Source organism: Sprattus sprattus (genome assembly GCF_963457725.1).
Source record: "Sprattus sprattus genome assembly, chromosome: 5".
Taxonomy (NCBI): domain Eukaryota; kingdom Metazoa; phylum Chordata; class Actinopteri; order Clupeiformes; family Clupeidae; genus Sprattus; species Sprattus sprattus.
Window position 1 is genome coordinate 8,719,251 of NC_137924.1, and position 18,511 is coordinate 8,737,761.

Here is an 18,511-nt window from a genome sequence, read left to right on the forward strand (position 1 = left end):
TATGTTTAGTAATGCTGGCATTTGTTATTTAGTTTGGTAGTGTACTTATGGAGATATCAGTCGTAAGTTTTCTTTTTTAGTTCTGGTGAGTGAGGACAGCTGCATGTCACACCCGAGATCTGTTATAGCACTCTTTCACAGTGCAACATACACTGCCTGCAACTTGCAACCTGCACACACACAGATGAAATATTTTTATATTTTATCAGTGTTATTATAGGCATAAGCAATATGATATGGATGGAGAGAGAGAGAAAGGGAGAAGATATGTTTAGTAATACTGGCATTTGTTATTTAGTTTGGTAGTGTACTTATGGAGATATCAGTCGTAAGTTTTCTTTTTTTAATATATAGTTCTGGTGAGTGAGGACAGCTGCATGTCACACCCGAGATCTGTTATAGCACTCTTTCACAGTGCAACATACACTGCCTGCAACTTGCAACCTGCACACACACAGATGAAATATTATTATATTGTATCAGTGTTATTATAGGCATAAGCAATATTATATGGATGGAGAGAGAGAGAGAGAGAGAAACAGAAAGGGAGAAGATATGTTTAGCAATGCTGGCATTTGTTATTTAGTTGGGTAGTGTACTTATGGAGGTATCAGTCGTAAGTTTTCTTTTTTAGTTCTGGTGAGTGAGGACAGCTGCATGTCACACCCGAGATCTGTGATAGCACTCTTTCACAGTGCAACATACACTGCCTGCAACTTGCAACCTGCACACACAGATGAAATATTATTATTTATTTATTTATTTTATTAGAACATTATTTGTGTTCGGATATGTCTGGGTGGCTAGCGCAACAGTTGATGGGTTTGTCGACGCAATTACTTTTGGCTTTAGGATGCACTAAAGAGGAATGTCTTTAGCTTTGATTTGAATATAGGTACGGTGTCTGCATCTCGGATGGAGGCAGGGAGATTATTCCAGAGGAGGGGGGCTCGGTAGCTAATGGCTCTGCCTCCTGTTGTGGTTTTTGATATTCTTGTAATTACCAGGAGGACTGCACTCTGGGAACGGAGCAGCCTTGGAGGGCAATAGGGGACGACTAATTCCTTGAGGTAGTTTGGAGCCAGGTCGTTTAGGGCTTTATATGTTAGCAAGAGTACTTTGAAATCGATTCTACTTTTGACGGGGAGCCAATGCAAAGAGGCGAGTACCGGTGAGATGTGTTCATATTTTTTAGTTCTGGTGAGTGTACGAGCAGCAGCGTTCTGTATAAGTTGGAGGCTCTTTATTGTGTTGATGCTGCATCCGGACAGGAGAGCATTACAGTAATCGAGGCGGGAAGGAATAAATGCGTGGATTAGTTTTTCTGCATCTTGGAGGGATAGGACCTTTCTAATTTTGGCAATATTGCGTAGATGAAAAAATTATGTCTTTGAGATCTGTTTTATGTGTGAATCAAGTAGGAGGTCTTGGTTGATAGTTACAACAAGTTTTTTGATGTTAGTGTTGGGTGTTGGGAAGCCATTGAGTGTGGGTAGATGGGTAGATAGTGTAGTTCTCAGTTGATCAGGGCCTACGAGCATAACCTCAGTTTTATCAGAGTTGAGGAGGAGGAAGTTGTTAGACATCCAAGATTTTACATCATGGAGGCAAGCTTCTATCTTGGGTAGATGTACAATTTCATCAGGGTGGCATGGTACTCAACAGTGCCCAATTGGCTGGTGACAGCCGCAACACGCGCCGTATGCTCTACCCGGGATCCGTAAAGGACGTCCTTCACGATACAACATACGCTGTCTGTAGCCCCGTTTTGTTGATAGGTATGGGGGAATTTGTATGTGTTGAGTTAATTAAGTTGTGATGAGTTATGTTGGCTGGCTTGGTGCATGAGGAGTTTTAGTCATAAGTATAGTAAGGACAGCAGGATACTTGTTACGACCCTGGCGGGTCTAGGCCCGGCCCTGTGAGATTTGCATGCCTGTTCTCTCATGGAAAAGAGATTTGATTGTGAATTGTCGTTGGATTTCGGATTGTCATTGTCGTTTGTTTTATATTACCCCTTGAACTGACTGTACATTACATTTTTGGTTTCTATTCACAACCCTTTTTTTACTTACATCATCGGCCAGCGAGTTGAACTCTGGGCCTTCCAGATTGTCTAAGTCACAAAACATGGCTTGAAAACTTACTACTGCCTGTTTGGTGGGTACCAGATGCCTGATGGTAATGTATAGCAGTCAGACGTGCAAAACTCTACCCCTCTCACCAATGACCTATGAAAAAGCGACATACACGCAAGGCACACACACACACAACATGGCACACTGTCACAAACGAGAAAAGGGAGAGAGAACATAACAGCATTAGTTTTGTGAACACATACATTTTTTTTTCATTGATGTATATACAGTTAATATACAGCTGTACTATATACTATTGTACATTCTGGAAAGCTTTTGGCTTGAGTTGCAGAAGGCATGGGATAAGTGTTGAAGTTGTCAGGAAATATATTAACTCTATGCCAGAGAGATGTGCTGCCGTAATTGCTGCAAAAGTGGTATACCTAATATTAAAGTTAAAAGAGGATAAAAACAGTAGGACTCGCTTCATCTGATATTTGTTGTGCTCAGAGCAACCATCTGCATGTTTCACGAACATTATGAAATGAAATTTGCCACAACTTATGTATATAATTATATACATATATTTAAAAAAAACACTACTATGTGATTAAACCGAGTTAAATGTAATTCAAAAAGTTAAGGCACACAACCTTGTTTTATTTTACCTCAAGTAACGTAAGCCATTGCCCAGTGCCCACAACCGTTTGACAGCAGGCTATGCTACAATTAACAATGTCATTGACACAACGTGAAAAACTGGGGGGGGGGGACATCAATTCCCCCTCGCGGAGAAACGATTGCAATAGCAGGGAAGATACACCTCTGTTTTAAAGCATTTGCAAGAATGAACCCTGTTCAAAGTCATTCAAAAAGTTTAGGCGCGCAACCTTAGTGTTTTATTTTCCCTCAGGTAACTTAAGCAACTGCCAAGTGCCCACAGCCGTTTGGCAGCAGGCTATGTTACAATGTACAATCTTATTGACACAACGTGAAAAACTGGAAATATAAATAAATAACATTAATGCCCCCTCGCGAAAAACAATTGCAATTGCATGGGGAGATATACACTTCTGTTTCACAGCATTTGCGAGAATGAACCTTGTTAAATGTCTGGATTTTTGGAGCAACAGTAATTTTAGACACTGATCAGAAGCGTTGTATTGCAAATAAATCAACCTACCGCTCGATGAATGCCGTGTGAGTTGCTGTTGAAGTTAAGTTTAGTTCACTGCACCTCAACAGAGGGTTTTCTTTTAAAACATGCATTGCTGGCTATGTGAGTTTGCCTTTTTGTGAGAGCGCTAGCTTGAGCAAACAAACACCGTATAGTAGCTAGCTAGCTAGTTAGCTTGCATAAGATACTGTAATTTAAGATAACTAATTTTAACAGAAATCCATCGATTATGTGTGTTTTTGATGTGTAACACATCCTTTAGCAATTACTCACCTTATTTACGTTTACGTTATTTACCGCTAGCAACCTAGTGTTTTATTTTCCCTCAGGTAACTTAAGACACTGCCCATAGCCGTTTGACAACCGGCTATGCTACAATTTACAATGTCATTGACACAAGTGAAAAACTGGAAAAATAAATAAATAACATCAATGCGCCCTCGAGGGAAAACAATTACAAAAGCATCGGGAGATATAAACATCTGTTCCACAGCATTTGCAGGAATTAACCGTGTTAAATGTCATTCAGAGTTTAGGCGCGCAACCTTAGTGTTTTATTTTACCTCAGGGAAACGTAAGCCGCTGCCCAGTGCCCATAGCCGTTTGGCAGCAGGCTATGCTACAATGCACAATGTCATTGACACAACGTGAAAAAATGGGAAAATAAATAATTAACATCAATGCCCCCTGGCGGAAAAACAATTGCAATAGCTTGGGGATATATAAACCTTTGTTTCACAGCATTTGCAAGAATGAACCGTGTTAAATGTCATTCATAAAGTTTTGGCGGGCAACAGTAGTTTTAAGCAATTGACACCCAGCTTTGCTACTGGGCTAACATTACTAAGTTGTTACTATTAGGAAAAATATCGTGAAATTAAAAGTGAAGGTCCTCAATTTAATAGCATTGTAACTAAGCATATAACACTACTTAAAGGAAAGGTCGCTGGAAGGTACCTGAGGTTATTTGTAATGCAAGTAAATCAACGTACCTTGGCTGGATGGAGGCAGTGTGAGTTGCTGTAAGTTCAATTTAGTTCACTGAATGGCGCCAGAGTTTACCTAAGAAATATCAAAGAATTCCCCAAAGGAGTGAACACTTTCTCTTTCTAAATGGCTCCTTACAAAAATCTCAAATAATCTAAACCTCGTACTCCAAAAACTACCCCTAACTCTCTAACCACTAACAACAAACCTAGGAGATGGGAATTGGGGCATCTTAACCTCAAAACGTCCCGCGAAGAGTGAACCACTTCTTCACTTAAACGAAGCTGTGGACGTCACCAGTGACGGAATTTCGCAAAAAAAAAGCGCCTAACAAGAAGCTCCGCCTAGAAGTGCTTCACGTTGTCGACACAAGCTTCGAATCAAGGGTAATATATCACAAAACATATGAAATAATGCTTAAGTAAAAGTTAATGTCTAACTTTTGAAATGTTTGCCTTAAAAAGTGATTGCTATACAGTACCTTGCATAAGTATTCACCCCCCTTGGACTTTTCCACATTTTGTCATGTAACAACTGCACATTTAAATGGATTTAATTGGAGTTGTATATAATGGAACAATACGAAATAGTCCATCATTTTGAAGTGGGCGGGGGAATATACATGTTTTTTCAAAATGATTAAAAAATTAAAATCTGAAAAGTTTTATTGCATATGTATTCACCCCTTTGCTGTGAAACCCCTTACAGATCAGGTGTAACCAATTGCCTTCAGAAGTCACATAATAAGTTACATAGAGCCCACCTGTGTGCAAATGAATTGCACCTGTGCAATAATTAAGGTGCAATATATATACACCTGTTCCATGAAGGCCTCAAAGTCGGTTAGAGAACGTTACTAGACAAACAGCATAATGAAGACCAAGGAGCTCAACAAACAGGTCAGGGATAAAGTTGTAGAAAGGTACAAAGCAGGGTTAGGTTATAGAAAAATATCCCAAGCTTTGAATATCTCGCGCAGCACCTTAAAATCCATTATTCAAAAATGGAAAGAATATTGCACAACAGCGAATCTGCCAAGAGAAGGCCGTCCCAAACTCACGGACCGGACAAGGAGAGCAGTAATCAGACAAGCAACCAAGAGGCCAATGGTAACTCTGGAGGACCTGGAAAGATTCACAGGTCAGATGGGAGAATCTGTCCATAGGACAACAATTAGTCGTGTACTCCACAAAAATGGGCTTTATGGAAGAGTGGGCGAGAAAAAAGCCCTTGCTTAAAGAAAGCCATAAAAAAGCCCGCTTGAAGTTTGCCATAAGCCATGTTGGAGACACAGCTAACAAGTGGAATAACGTACTCTGGTCAGATAAGTGCCGTGGTGCAAAACGCTATGTGTGGCGCAAACCCAACACTGCACATCACCCTGAGCACACCATCCCCACAGTGAAGCATGGTGGTGGCAGCATCATGCTGTGGGGATGCTTTTTATCAGCAGTACTGGGAAACTGAGGCCAAGAACACCGGCAATGTGTTCTACTCACCAGTCAGCATCTCTTCTGCGTTGGCCATGGTCAGTCTCGGAGCCAAGGGCAATACTGCAGCCCAAATTCATGAGGTGAGTTCACAATGCGCACAGCCCAGTGAAGCCATGGATAGCTTAACTCAGTGCAACTGCATTCAGTGCGTGATGTAGATGATAAGTGTTTGAAGAATATAGTAACAGAACACTTATTAATAATCCTTTTCCGGTAACAAAGTAACAAAGTCGAGGGTGATGTCCATGTTATTATTATCCACAAGAACAGAACTGAACATGACAGTTCAGTGATGCAGCAAGATCTTTTTAACCTAACCTTTTAAAAGTTATCAGCTTTAAATAAATGCGTCTTCCAGGCAGGACATGGGACCAATGCAATGTTAGTTCATTGCAGTTTATAACCAAAAACAGAGTAGTTGTTGTTGCTCAACATTTTATAGCCAAAACCCTGGCCTTAATACATCCACTGCAAACATGTATCATATTCTCACGTATAGGTAAGTGCATGTAAACCAGCAGATAATTTAAAAGAAATTCCTGCATTCAAATAATGTATCATGTAAGTTTGGATGAAATGGTAATTTATTATCACACTAGCATTTAATTATCACATTAAACAATTACCCTGCACTGAACGGTAAGTAAAGTAAAAAAAAAAGTTAAAATGACTTGTGAACAAATATCATTCACGTCATACTTAACCTAGTCACAGTCCTTTCTGTTTCCTCTACTGCATATGCAGGTTACGTGAAAAATGATCCAAAGATCCGTATCCAAAGACCCAGTCAAAATGAACGAATCATTTCTGTTTTCTCTAGCTTCCAATGCTGAGGCTATGCAGGTCACGTGAAAAATTATCCAAAGACTTGTATCCGGCAGATGAAGAATCACTCACCAACCAATTGTTAGTATCAACGTTTTATTCTTCTGCCAACCGAGTCTTCGGATCAATGTTTCATTCTTCTGCCAACCAAGTCTTTGGATCTATGATTTGTTCATCTGCCGGATACGTGTCTTTGGATCCTTTTCCACGTTACCTGCATAGGCACAGTACTTGTAGCTAGAGGAAACAGAAATGATTCGTTCATTTTCTGACTGGGTCTTCGGATACGAGTCTTTGGATCATTTTTCACATGACCTGCATTCAACGAATCATTTCTGTTTCCTTGGCTTAGCCTATGCAACAGTCCTGATGCGCGGCCACGAGAAAATGAACGAATATAACACAATATAACTGAACACTTATCAATAATCCTTTTTAAATTTTCTCTGAAGACCCTGAACCTTAACAAGGTTGAGGGTGATGTCCATGTTGGCTTCAACAAGCTCTTCGCTGAACTCAACAAAGATGGAGCCCCATATGCACTGAGTCTGGCCGATTGCCTATATGGAGAGAAGTCCGACCAGTTTGCTGAGGTAAGACCAGTTTGTTGAGGTAAGACCAGTTTGTTTGCAGAGAGGCCATAGTAAATACCTGACTTTCATTCAGTGTTACACGGAACATTGGACACAACTGGTTTATGTACGAAACTGAAGATATCCGATGTTAGTCCCTCATGGGTCTGCCTTGAATTGGTTCGAGCCAGCATTCCTTAATGTCCCCCCCCACACACACACACACATTTCAGAAATTCCTTGCTGACACCAAGACACACTATCTTGCTGAGTTGGAGGCTGTTGACTTCCGCGCAAATGCAGAGGCGTCACGACTGAACATCAACAAATGGGTGGAGGAAAAGACACAAGGTAATCATCAATCAGTGCTGAAACCCAAACAGCATAGATGTTATAAAACAGTTAATAACAAGTTAACAGCCGTTTTAAAGATCTGTTATTCATTCAGTAAGCTAGATCAGTTGTTATTTCTCAGTAGCCACTCTATATAGACACAATTCAATTATTACATTTCTTTGTGTTTTTCACGATTCTCTGATTGATTGATCAATTTTTTATTGTAGAGAAAATCATGGACCTGTTGGCTGAAGGGGTAGATGATAAAACAAGACTTGTGTTGGTGACACCATCTACTTCAAAGGCAACTGGGAGAGGAAGTTCAACCGTGACTTCACCACTAAAGTACAATTTAAGATCAACAAGGTAATGGTTGTCAAAAGCAGTTGATAATTAACTCCCCTCCCATGTGCTTGAGTATATTAAGTCCTTGTGTCTGTTTGCAGAATGAAAGTAAGCCTGTGCAAATGATGCATCAAACAGCTAAGTTCCCCTTAACCTACGTCCCCGATGCAAAGTGCCAGATTCTGGAACTCCCTATATGAGGGCAAAAACATGAGCATGCTCATTATGCTCCCAAACAACATGGAGGACAACGCCACTGGACTGGAGAAGGTAAAACAGTGACGTGCCGAGAAGTGTTAAAGTTTCTAACATAGAACTGAATGAAAAAAATATTAGATATGAATGAAATATCTCTAACCTATTATCAGCCTAACCTAACCTGTTCGAGGTTATAGCTTATGTACGTAAGTGTTTTTGTCAACTACAAACTAATATTTTAATGTTCAAACTTGAAAAAGTAAGGATATAGTCCTTTTCGTCAGCTGTGCTAGCTATGTAACAGAGGGTCCAGCCTGGATCATTAGAGATTCAGACAGAAACCCAGTCATTGCTCTGATATATAACCTCTCTCTTTACCACTCCCTAAGCTGAAGCAGATGCTCACGTATGACAAACTTATGGAGTGGACCAGGCCTGGCATGATGGACACCGTGGTGGTCCAGGTGGGTCTCCCCAGGTTCAAGCTGGAAGAGACCTATGATCTCAACGATATCCTGGTCAGCAAGGGCATGGTGGATGCCTTTGACCATCAGAAGTGTAACTTCTCCGCCATGTACTGCGACAAACTGGTTCTGTCCAAGGTCGAGCACAAGTCCTTTGTGGAAGTGGACGAGGAGGGCACTGAGGCAGCCGCAGCTACAGCTGCCATCAGAGTGCCTATTTGCTGGATGGAGCCAAAAATGTTCATGGCGGACCACCCCTTCTTCTTCTTCATCCGACACAACCCCACACAGAGCATCCTCTTCTATGGCCACTACAGCTCCCCTGAAGGCAGGGCTACCTTCCCTGTCCCTACACTGTAAAAAAAAAACTGCTATCGTTTTTACAGGAAAATTCTGGCAGCTGAGTTGCCAGAGCAATCCTGTAAAGAATACATCCACCTGTAAATCTCTTTACAGAGCCGCATGTACATTTAACATTTTAAACCTTTATATTCAACATTGGATTTGAGTAGTATTAACGTCACTGTTATGTTATATTGGACAAGTTTGTTCTGTAAATGTATCATTTTAAGCCTGTATATTCAACATTAAACTTCAGCTATATTTACGTCATTGCTATGCTACACTGTTAAACAAATCCTGTTGTTTTTACTGGAAAAACCTGGCAGCTGTGGTTGCCAGAATAATTCAGTAAATACTACTGCCAAACCATAACCATCTTCACAGAGCAATATGTATCTTTAACAGTTTCCTTTAACAGTTTATAATGTATAATATAACATTGTAAACCAGTACATTTAACATTGGATATATGCTGATTTTGCATGATCATTATGCTATAAAACCAGTTATTTCAGTAAAATGTACATCCAGTTGATGTCTATTGTACATCAAATCCCCTTCAATTTAACTGAGAAATACCAAGCAAACAACATTATTTAACTGCTTAAGTCTAGTGGTGGAATGTAACAAAGTATTTTTACTTCGGTACTGTAGGCCTACTTCGTTACATTTTTACGTATCTGTACTTTACTTAAGTAAAAATAATAGTGCATACTTTTTACTTTTACTTCGTTACATTTTGCAGATTATCTATACTTTTGCTCCGCTACATTTCTACAATATGTGTCGTCGTTATTCGTTACATTTTATGAACACAGTTTCGCCGAAATGTTGCCTACACAAAAATATGGATTGCGTTGCTTTAGGACGTTTCAGCCAATCAGTTGGCTCTATCAGCTCCAATGACAGCAGAGTGTGTATTTGGCAGCAGCACTAGCCTTGCCTGTTTTGCTTAAACATTCGACAAACAGCCTGACTAACAAACAACTTTTCAGCATGGATTCAGAGTCAGCCTCATCTGAGGACATGTTCATGTTTCCGAGGCCCCAAGAATAACTTGTGCAGGTTTCAGTGCGTTTCCTGTCTACCTCAAAAATTTGGAGAAACAGGTCGAGTTATGCGGAGTTCTTGCTATGCTAAGTTAATGTCTTGCTATGCTAAGTTAATGTGTGCGGTTACTGACATGATTTTATACTGTTATCTAGCAAAATACATGTGGACATACAGCAAAAGCATCAAAATAACACGGTTTTACCTTGATTATTTCTTTAACGTAGTGGTAAGATAAAGCTGGTAGTTTAGCAATGTCAAGCTAACGTGAAGATTTGCCTTTTTTATTGACTGGTTATTGCTTGGCATGCCTAGTCTTGGTTTACTTAATATGTCCCCCCCCCCCCTTTTTGCAATCAATCTTCAAACTCTGCATTGACCAGTTAAACAACTCCATTTGTTTAGAAAGTATATGAAAAATAAGAATACTCTTCAGTATTTACAGAAACAAAGTGTCAGTATCCAGGCACACAACATTTGCATACCAGTTGTCAGAGGATTAAATGGACATCATCCCACCTCCTCTCCTACGCACATAATGATAACTCAAAGCCATCTCAAGTCACTGCTGCCATTTGGATGATTGCATTATCATAACCAAGTGCTGAGTGTACCAGCGTGTTAATGACACTTCAGTTTCTCTGAGAAGCATTCCAGTTTTTTCAAGACAAGCATAAACAGATATGAAAAATGAGTCAGACACCCATAAGAGCACAGAATCTGTGGCTTTACATACAAAATGTAAATTCATACAAAGGCTGAAGGGAGCAGCTGGACAGATTAACAAGATTCCTCCTGAACCTAAAGATGTACCTAGAACCTGACAAGGATATGACAGGTCCCAGGCTGTTGCTGGGTATCACAACACCTGTTGAATCTAAGAAGATGTAGAATAGCTTCATGGAACAACAACAGTGTTCTTTTGTCATTGTTCCATTTCAGAATCCAAGATGACAAACTGCATTATTTGGAAATAAAATAAACAGCGGATAAGATAGATGGTTAGACCACATTATTTTGCCATCTGTGCTTGAACAGCAGAGTTGAAATGCTTTATTTATATAATTCTTCAACTCTTTAGAAAAAACTAAATATCTGCAGCCATTTGTTTTTCATTGCTTTTGATTGTGTGCTTCCAAAATGTTCATGTTCAGTCAAGTCCATTTTGATTGTACTATCGCAATTTCCATTTCAGGTGGATCAACAAGCATGCTCACAATTATCCGCAATTATTACAGAATAACCACTGGAGCACTTGTCAGTGTAACTCCACAAAAACACCCACACAGATGTACCACAACTTGAGCGAAGCCTCCATTTCTCTCGCAATTACCCAAAGCCCACAAGCTGAGGTCAGTACCATGTCAGACCTCACAATGCAGATCTTGTCTGATCTTAGCAATCAGTTGCATTTGCCTCTGGCATTATATGTAACCAAAGCTATGGTTTCTATGTATCCTTTGGGCATTTTATTTCCATGTTACATAATGCATAAAACCACGAGGCTCGTGGAGCTGTGTAGAAAAGGAAATTGTGTGAAGTTATTGAGAAGTGGGGGGATCTTGGGGGTGGCATGACTGGAGCTAATGCTAGTTGTAGGCTGGTGAGATGAAGCACAGAATTCTGCAAGGTCAAGATGTCAGGCGTCTGCCCACTCACACCTTCCCACCTGCTTGGCCCACCAGATTGTAGCAGGACAATCTTGATGAAGCCTCTCCGCTTCAACAGGACATGACCTGTTGATTCCCTGCACTCTCACCCTCCTACCCACAGAAGAGACTCCCACCCTCAGGCACCACAGCATGTATGCATATTTGCCAGCAGAGTGAGAATGAAGTACGTTAATGAACCATCTGCTTTGTATCTCTATCAAGTCAGTTGTGCAGAAAAATTACTATGGAGCTTGTTAAAAGCCTGGTGGGTGGTATGTAGTTTCTATGAAATGATTAAACAATTAATAAGTCCAGACCTTTGCAGATCATCTGCAGAATTAAGGAATGTTATTACAGTGATTTTTCCTGAAATGTTCTGTGCAGATCATGATATAATATGTAAACCATGAAGAAACCTTGGAAATATACAACCTGATAACTGATGACCAATCACTTTCTGATTACATTTTAAAAGGTCTAATACTGTATGTTTTTTGTCAAGACATTTTCGATTCCAAAAGTACAAGGAACGCAATAGAAAGGTAAGGGATAATGTACAGTACGCCTGTCATTACTAAAGAATAAACATGATTATCAGATCAGGATAACTTCAATGGCAAAAAAGACATAGACTAACTTGTAGTGTTTTGCCAGATGATTAGCCTGCAGCCTGTAGCAAACAAGTGGGATTATGTATTAATGTTCAATCTGATATCAGATTTAGGCCACAGGATGAATTGAAATTAATGTCTGTATCTGTTACATTTATGAGCCTCTGAGACATCTTGTTAGGACTTCTCAGTTGGAAACACGCGTACTGGTACTCAGTAGGACAACAGACTACAGGGCAAAAATATGTAAAACTGTGAATTAGAAGCACAGAATGGTTTTAAAGAGCAGCAGTCAATATTCATGTCAGGGGTCTGTTATCAACACATATCAAATCTGTTGTGGCTGGATTGTCCACTGAACACAATACTATATCACTAAACTGTACTGTGACAAAATGTTATGACAAGTATATCTAAAATATTCATACATTTTTGCTTATGAAAAATATGAGTTTTACCAGCTGACCAGTCAGATGTGGACTATTACAAAATTCAAGCCTCTTTAAAGTAACGCTATAGTATGCAATAATCTAAAGTATGGGGACTGGGATGGCCATTCCAGAAAATCTGCATAAATGCCTTTGTGGAATTGGAGCAATGTTTCAGGTCGTTGTCCTGCTGGAACACCCTGTAACTTCAGCTTTGTTGTCAAGAGTGTCATTATTGTCAAGAGTTTGCTGGTACTGAGTTGCAGTTCCTGCATTAGCCACACAGCCCCACAAGATGATGGACCCCCCCACCAAATTATACTGTGGGCAGCAAGTGTTTTTCTAGGAGTGCTGTGTTCTTTTGCCTCCATGCGTAACGCCTCTTGTTGTGACCAAATAGCTCTATATCTGTCTAATCAGTCCACAGCACTTTGTTCCAAAATGAGCCTGGCTTGTTCAAATGCAAACCTCAAGCAAGCCTGTTTGTGGCGTGTGTGCAGAAAAGGCTTCTTATGCATCAATCTCACATACAGCTGTTCTCTGTGCAATGTGCGCTGAATGGTTGAGCAATGCACCTTCTGCAGCAAGATGACCTTGCCGGTCCTTGGAGGTGGTCTGAGGGTCGTCCTTGACCATTCTGACCTGACCATTCTTCGCCTTTGCCTCTTTCTTATTTTTTCTTGGCCTGCCAATTCTGGCCTTAACAAGTACAATGCCTGTTGCCTTCCATTTCTTAATAACATTCCCTACACTGGAAACTGATAGCTGAAACTATAAAAAATTACTTTTTGTAGCCTTCCCTTAAACCATACTGCTGAACAATCTTTGCTTTCAGATCATTTGATAGCTGTTTGGATATCCCCATGTTGCCATGGTTCAGAGGAGAATCAAATAGATGCACAACTTGCTACCTTAAATACCTTTTTATAATGATTGGATGCACCCTTCTATGGAATACAAGGCTTAACGAACTAATCAGACTAATTATGTGTTGCAGTTAAATAGCATTGAGTAGTAACAGGTATTCAAATCAACAAAATGATTAGGGTGCCCAAACATTTGCACAGCCTATTTTTTACATTTGATTTCATTTCACACAACTAAATACTGCTACACTAAATAACTTGATGATACCACTGTGATCTTTTTTAGTTAAGTAAATTATCATGCAGCCTCAGAGGGGTGACTAAACTTTTGCATTCAACTGTAAATAGGTAGACCCCATGCCTATCATGCCCCACAGACACACCCATTATGCTAAATTGTGTATTCTATGGACTATAAATAAAATGTAACATGTATGCTGAGTGTGTTGTGTTGGAGAAGGGACATCGTAGAGACACCAAACGCTACGTGTGGTGAAAGAACGGAGCAAGGAGCATTGAGAAGACATTGCAGCCCTTGAAGACAAGGCCAACAAAGAAGAGAAACTACACTATGGACTATATCTCCTAATCTCTCCTTGTCTCTCTCCATCGTAGTGTGTTGTGTGTGCTCGAGGTCTGTTACGGAAAATAAACCGACACCCTACCAATCAGACCAACATTCCATCAAGTTCCTTATCACGGAACCGCAACTAACGGCAGAGCTAAAATAGAGGTCTGTCATATTATAGTATAACAGCGGTGTTTTCATAGGAAATCTTTGAATTTCCATCCAGCCCAACGATATCTTTCACACATAAGGCAATTTAACTAACAGGTTGGCATTAAAAATGACCACGGCTGTAGGCCCATCAGACCTCAACTGATTGACAGTCTGTCAAGTTTAGGGGACAGCACATACCGATGTCAGAGGGACACATGTGACTATAGCTCAGACTCACAAAGACATTAACACTGTTTGTGTGGGTACAAGTGACAAAGGAAGGCAGCTCAGTCACTGTCAGCTTCTATTCAAAAATATGCTATTTTAAGAGCACTGGTTTATAAATCAACGCCAGAAGGCTTAGATGGTGATGAAACACTCCCACTATATGAAGCACAATATGCACAGCCCTGAGCCAATTACAGTAAGAATCTCTTGTAGTATAGTCAAGTAAAGGGCACACCTTGACAAAACCACACTTACTACTCATAGTTGGGCTTTGTTAATAAACAAATTGCAATAAGCATTATGTAAAAAAAATAACCAATTTTCTTTTCTTTAACTGAGAGGGAAAGCTTGACTCACACTGTAAAGCCTATTCATGTGAAGATGAGCAAGTCATTTGCATAAGCACATCCAGTCTGAGTGCTTGTGCCCACTCTCGCCTACTGGCAACGCTGCCAATTGTTGCTGGTCAGAGTATCAGACAATGAGACCAGATGGCTCTCGCAGCTCAAAAGGCAAGGTTAGATTGTCAGCACTTATAAAATGTAGACCCTCTTCATGCTAGCATTAGCATATCCTCCCTCCTTTAACACGCTTATTCACACACACATACACACACACACACACACACACACAGCTTATTATCTCTCTTCCCTGTGATTTGCCCCACTCCTGTAGCCTCACGTGCTGCTACCCAGCTGAGGAGCCTTTTCATCGGGAGGCAAAGCCGCTAATTGCTCAGATGGAGCATGAGCAGAGAGAGGCTGGAGAGGTGATTAAATCCAGCCTTTTGAGCAGGGAGCAGCAAGCAAGCAGAGGGGAGCGTGGCATGCACACTCTCCTCCTCCTCCTCCTACCCTCCCCACACACACACTGACGGAGGAGGCAAGCCCGCCCCAGCGTGAGAAGCTGCGAAGGACTCCTGTGCTCAATGTTGCCAGTGCTTGTTCGCTCCTGTGCTCAATGCCAGCTCTGCTCAGCTCAGCTGCTCTCCGACTCGCGCTCGCTCACTCGTGCATAAAGCGCACGTTCCACCAGGCTGGGTTACGCGGGAAGGCATGGAATGGGAATTCAGAAGAATGGAGAGTGAACTGAGACAAATCAACCCCGACCTGCTGCAACCCAGCAAGAGCTTCAAGAAATCCTCCTCAGGCACCGTGACCCTTAACGTAGGGGGCTACCTGTACGCTTCCCAGAGACACACTCTCGCCAAGCACCCCGGCTCACTGCTGGAGGAGCTGGCCAGTGGAAAGAGGCCTGTGCAACATGTGGACTCCATGGGCAATGCCTTCATCGACCGGGACGGCCCCATCTTCCGCCACGTCCTCAACTTCTTACGACTGGGGGAGCTGCTGCTCCCGGACGACTTTAAGGAGATTGGGCTGTTGCAGCGAGAAGCAGAGTTCTACAGGCTGCCTGACCTCACCGAAGCAGCGTTGGACTGGGACCAGCAGCAGACTGCGCTGCGCGAGCCGGCCTTTATGGAGGTGACGGACAGCCACGACCGCTCCCACGGCCTTAAGGTCTACTGCAGCGACACCGGCTTCATCGAGAAGGTGAAGAGCCGACTGGTGCAGATCTCCAAGAGCCGACTGGACGGATTCCCGGAAGAGTTCGTAGTGTCGTCCAATGTCATCCAATTCCGTCACTTCATCAAGTCAGAACTGGGCTCCCGGCTGGTCCTGAAGGAAGACAGCACCTTCCTGTGCACGCTGGAGTGCCTGAAGCTGGAGACTGTGATGCTGGCCCTCAGGGGGGGGTTCCGGCTCCTCACCAGTCTAGACAGCAGCCGCGGGTCCGTGGTCCAATGTGAGGCTCTACACTTTGTTAAATGAGAACAGACAGACAGAGAGAGAGATAGAGAGAGAGAGAGAGAGAGAAGATGAGGGAGAGAGGGACAAGAGTGGGGACGTCATCTTCACAGGTAATACAAACACTATAATCAAGAGCAGTATCGGTACTCCTATCAAGATTCCTTGACGTGAAAATACACACAGGATTAAGGAAGACTTCTTGACCGAAAGTTTACACCGCCTATTTATAAACCTGGGAAAATGATCATGTGTTAGGTGATTATTACTGTTGTGTTTACACTGTGTTTTCGGTTGTTGCGCTGGTAATGTATATTTAAATTTAAAAGTCTTGTGACAACACAGGACTTGCTTTGGAGACAGAATACAATTTTGCTTTAAATGCTATGGAACTACATTCATTGCATTCATGTTTAAGGATTGAAATCACCATGTTTTATATTCATGTGCTGCATGAAGAATAGTTTATAATGATGTTGTGTTCTTGTGTAATGTCATCTAGTGAACATCAAAATAAATGTATTCATTTGGAATGTGTGAATGTTTTATGTAATAAAATCGTGAAATTGATGTATGATTCCAAGCACTATTTGTTCTCTCATGTGTTTCATCACTGATGTGACAATTGACATGTGATATTGTAAGTGGGTGTGACATTTTATCACCAAATATTGTGTTTTCAAGTTGTGCTATATATAAAGTGACAAACATCTCCCTGGCAACAGAGAGGTAAGCTGTCTTGTTCACAGCATCAGTATAGTATACCGTATATATATTATATAGCAACCATTGACCTCAAAGCTTACACTTTTGTATATGAAACTGTGAACAGGTTAGTCTTTTGTAAATAATGAATCCAGAATTTCTCTAAAATCATGTTTTCATTCTCTGAGCTACATGGTAAATGGGGCATATTATCACAGCTCTAACTGAACATTTCCCATTCCTTCATAACCACCAGGCAATATTTCCTGTTATGGCACTATTATTTAGTAGGACACCTGGGAATTGGCCCTCAGTATTTTGGTAAATGGGGCACACAATTGAGTCTACCCTATGAGAGCTCTGGGCCTTCCCCTCGTTTAATTGTATAATAAAGTTAATAATAATAATATAAAGTTGCTCTGAACGGGGGATTATGTCTGATCATTCTCCTGTGGATAAGGTAGGCTTTGGGACAGATTTAGGGAATGACCATGTAAATAAGATATGGTTATATTATGTTATGTATCTATTAGAGATGCATGCTATTACTGAATGGCTAAATGCTGCAACAATTATGTCTGTCCTTTTCAAAAGTACCATGGCACATATGGTTCCGCCCACTAATGGTGGAGAATCTGTGCCATACATAGATTCCATCTGCTTCATTGGAATCTGCCATACTCCAATCTCCCCCCGAAATGAATCATACAGTAGGTAAGTGCACTTCAGACTCACACACTGAAGACCACCCGAATCTAAACCTATGGTTTGCTGCGTGGACATCAAACCAGAGTCCTTTTTAATTGCAGATGAGGTCTATCCATTTTTAATGGGAAACTGTGATGCCCATTAGTGGTTATCATTCGCGGATGCATCTCTCCTCCTGTGGGAGTGGGAGAGGGGAATCGTATGGGAGGAAACCCATTCCATTTGAATGAAATCCTTCATTATCATGGTTTAGTCACATAGTGATGTGTTGCCAGGAGGACTCCTACATAACAGTGACTGCCAGCTCATCAGACTCAAATTCAGATCATCCACTGGACATGTTGTTCACTAGTACTGTATATGTGTAAGTGGGGAAGAGACAATACTGAGATTGCATCTATTCAGACCATTACAAAAAAAACATAAGAGCAAACCAACTGGACAAACCATACAAACTAATGGCTCATGTTGTGGCAGAGACTTAACTACATTTTTTTCAAGAGAGGGGACAGAATAATAAAATGGAAAATGCTCATGCCCACAATAAGGTCTGTAGAAGGGTTTTTGAAAACGTAATGTATTTTATTCTGTTGGTCTTGTTACAGTATACCTGTTGGACAGAGAACAAAAGGCCCAGGGGGATCAGGTCACAGCACGCCAGACATACAGTCTGTTCTATCTGAGTCTGTTCTACTCTATCTGAGACCAGGCCACAAGTCTGTTCTACTCTATCTGAGACCAGGCCACAAGTCTGTTCTACTATATCTTAGACCAGGCCACAAGTCTGTTCTATCTGAGACCAGGCCACAAGTCTGTTCTACTATATCTTAGACCAGGCCACAAGTCTGTTCTACTATATCTTAGACCATGCCACAAGTCTGTTCTACTATATCTTAGACCAGGCCACAAGTCTGTTC

The 18,511-nt window shown here is 41.2% G+C and overlaps 1 protein-coding gene and 1 pseudogene across 2 annotated transcripts; both read left to right on the top strand.

The window, feature by feature from the left end:
• The first annotated feature begins 5,650 nt into the window (after positions 1-5,650).
• LOC308366001 (leukocyte elastase inhibitor-like) lies at positions 5,651-8,835 on the top strand (annotated as a pseudogene). Its single transcript has 6 exons — positions 5,651-5,815; positions 7,013-7,153; positions 7,366-7,483; positions 7,696-7,834; positions 7,915-8,083; positions 8,401-8,835. The product of its transcript is annotated as a leukocyte elastase inhibitor-like (transcript).
• Positions 8,836-15,428: 6,593 nt separating this feature from the next.
• On the top strand, positions 15,429-16,205 carry kctd4 (potassium channel tetramerization domain containing 4; the record flags this gene model as incomplete). Its single annotated transcript, XM_080838765.1, has 1 exon — positions 15,429-16,205. One exon carries the CDS (start codon positions 15,429-15,431, stop codon positions 16,203-16,205), a length of 777 nt encoding a protein of 258 aa, XP_080694891.1.
• Between the last annotated feature and the right edge of the window lie 2,306 nt (positions 16,206-18,511).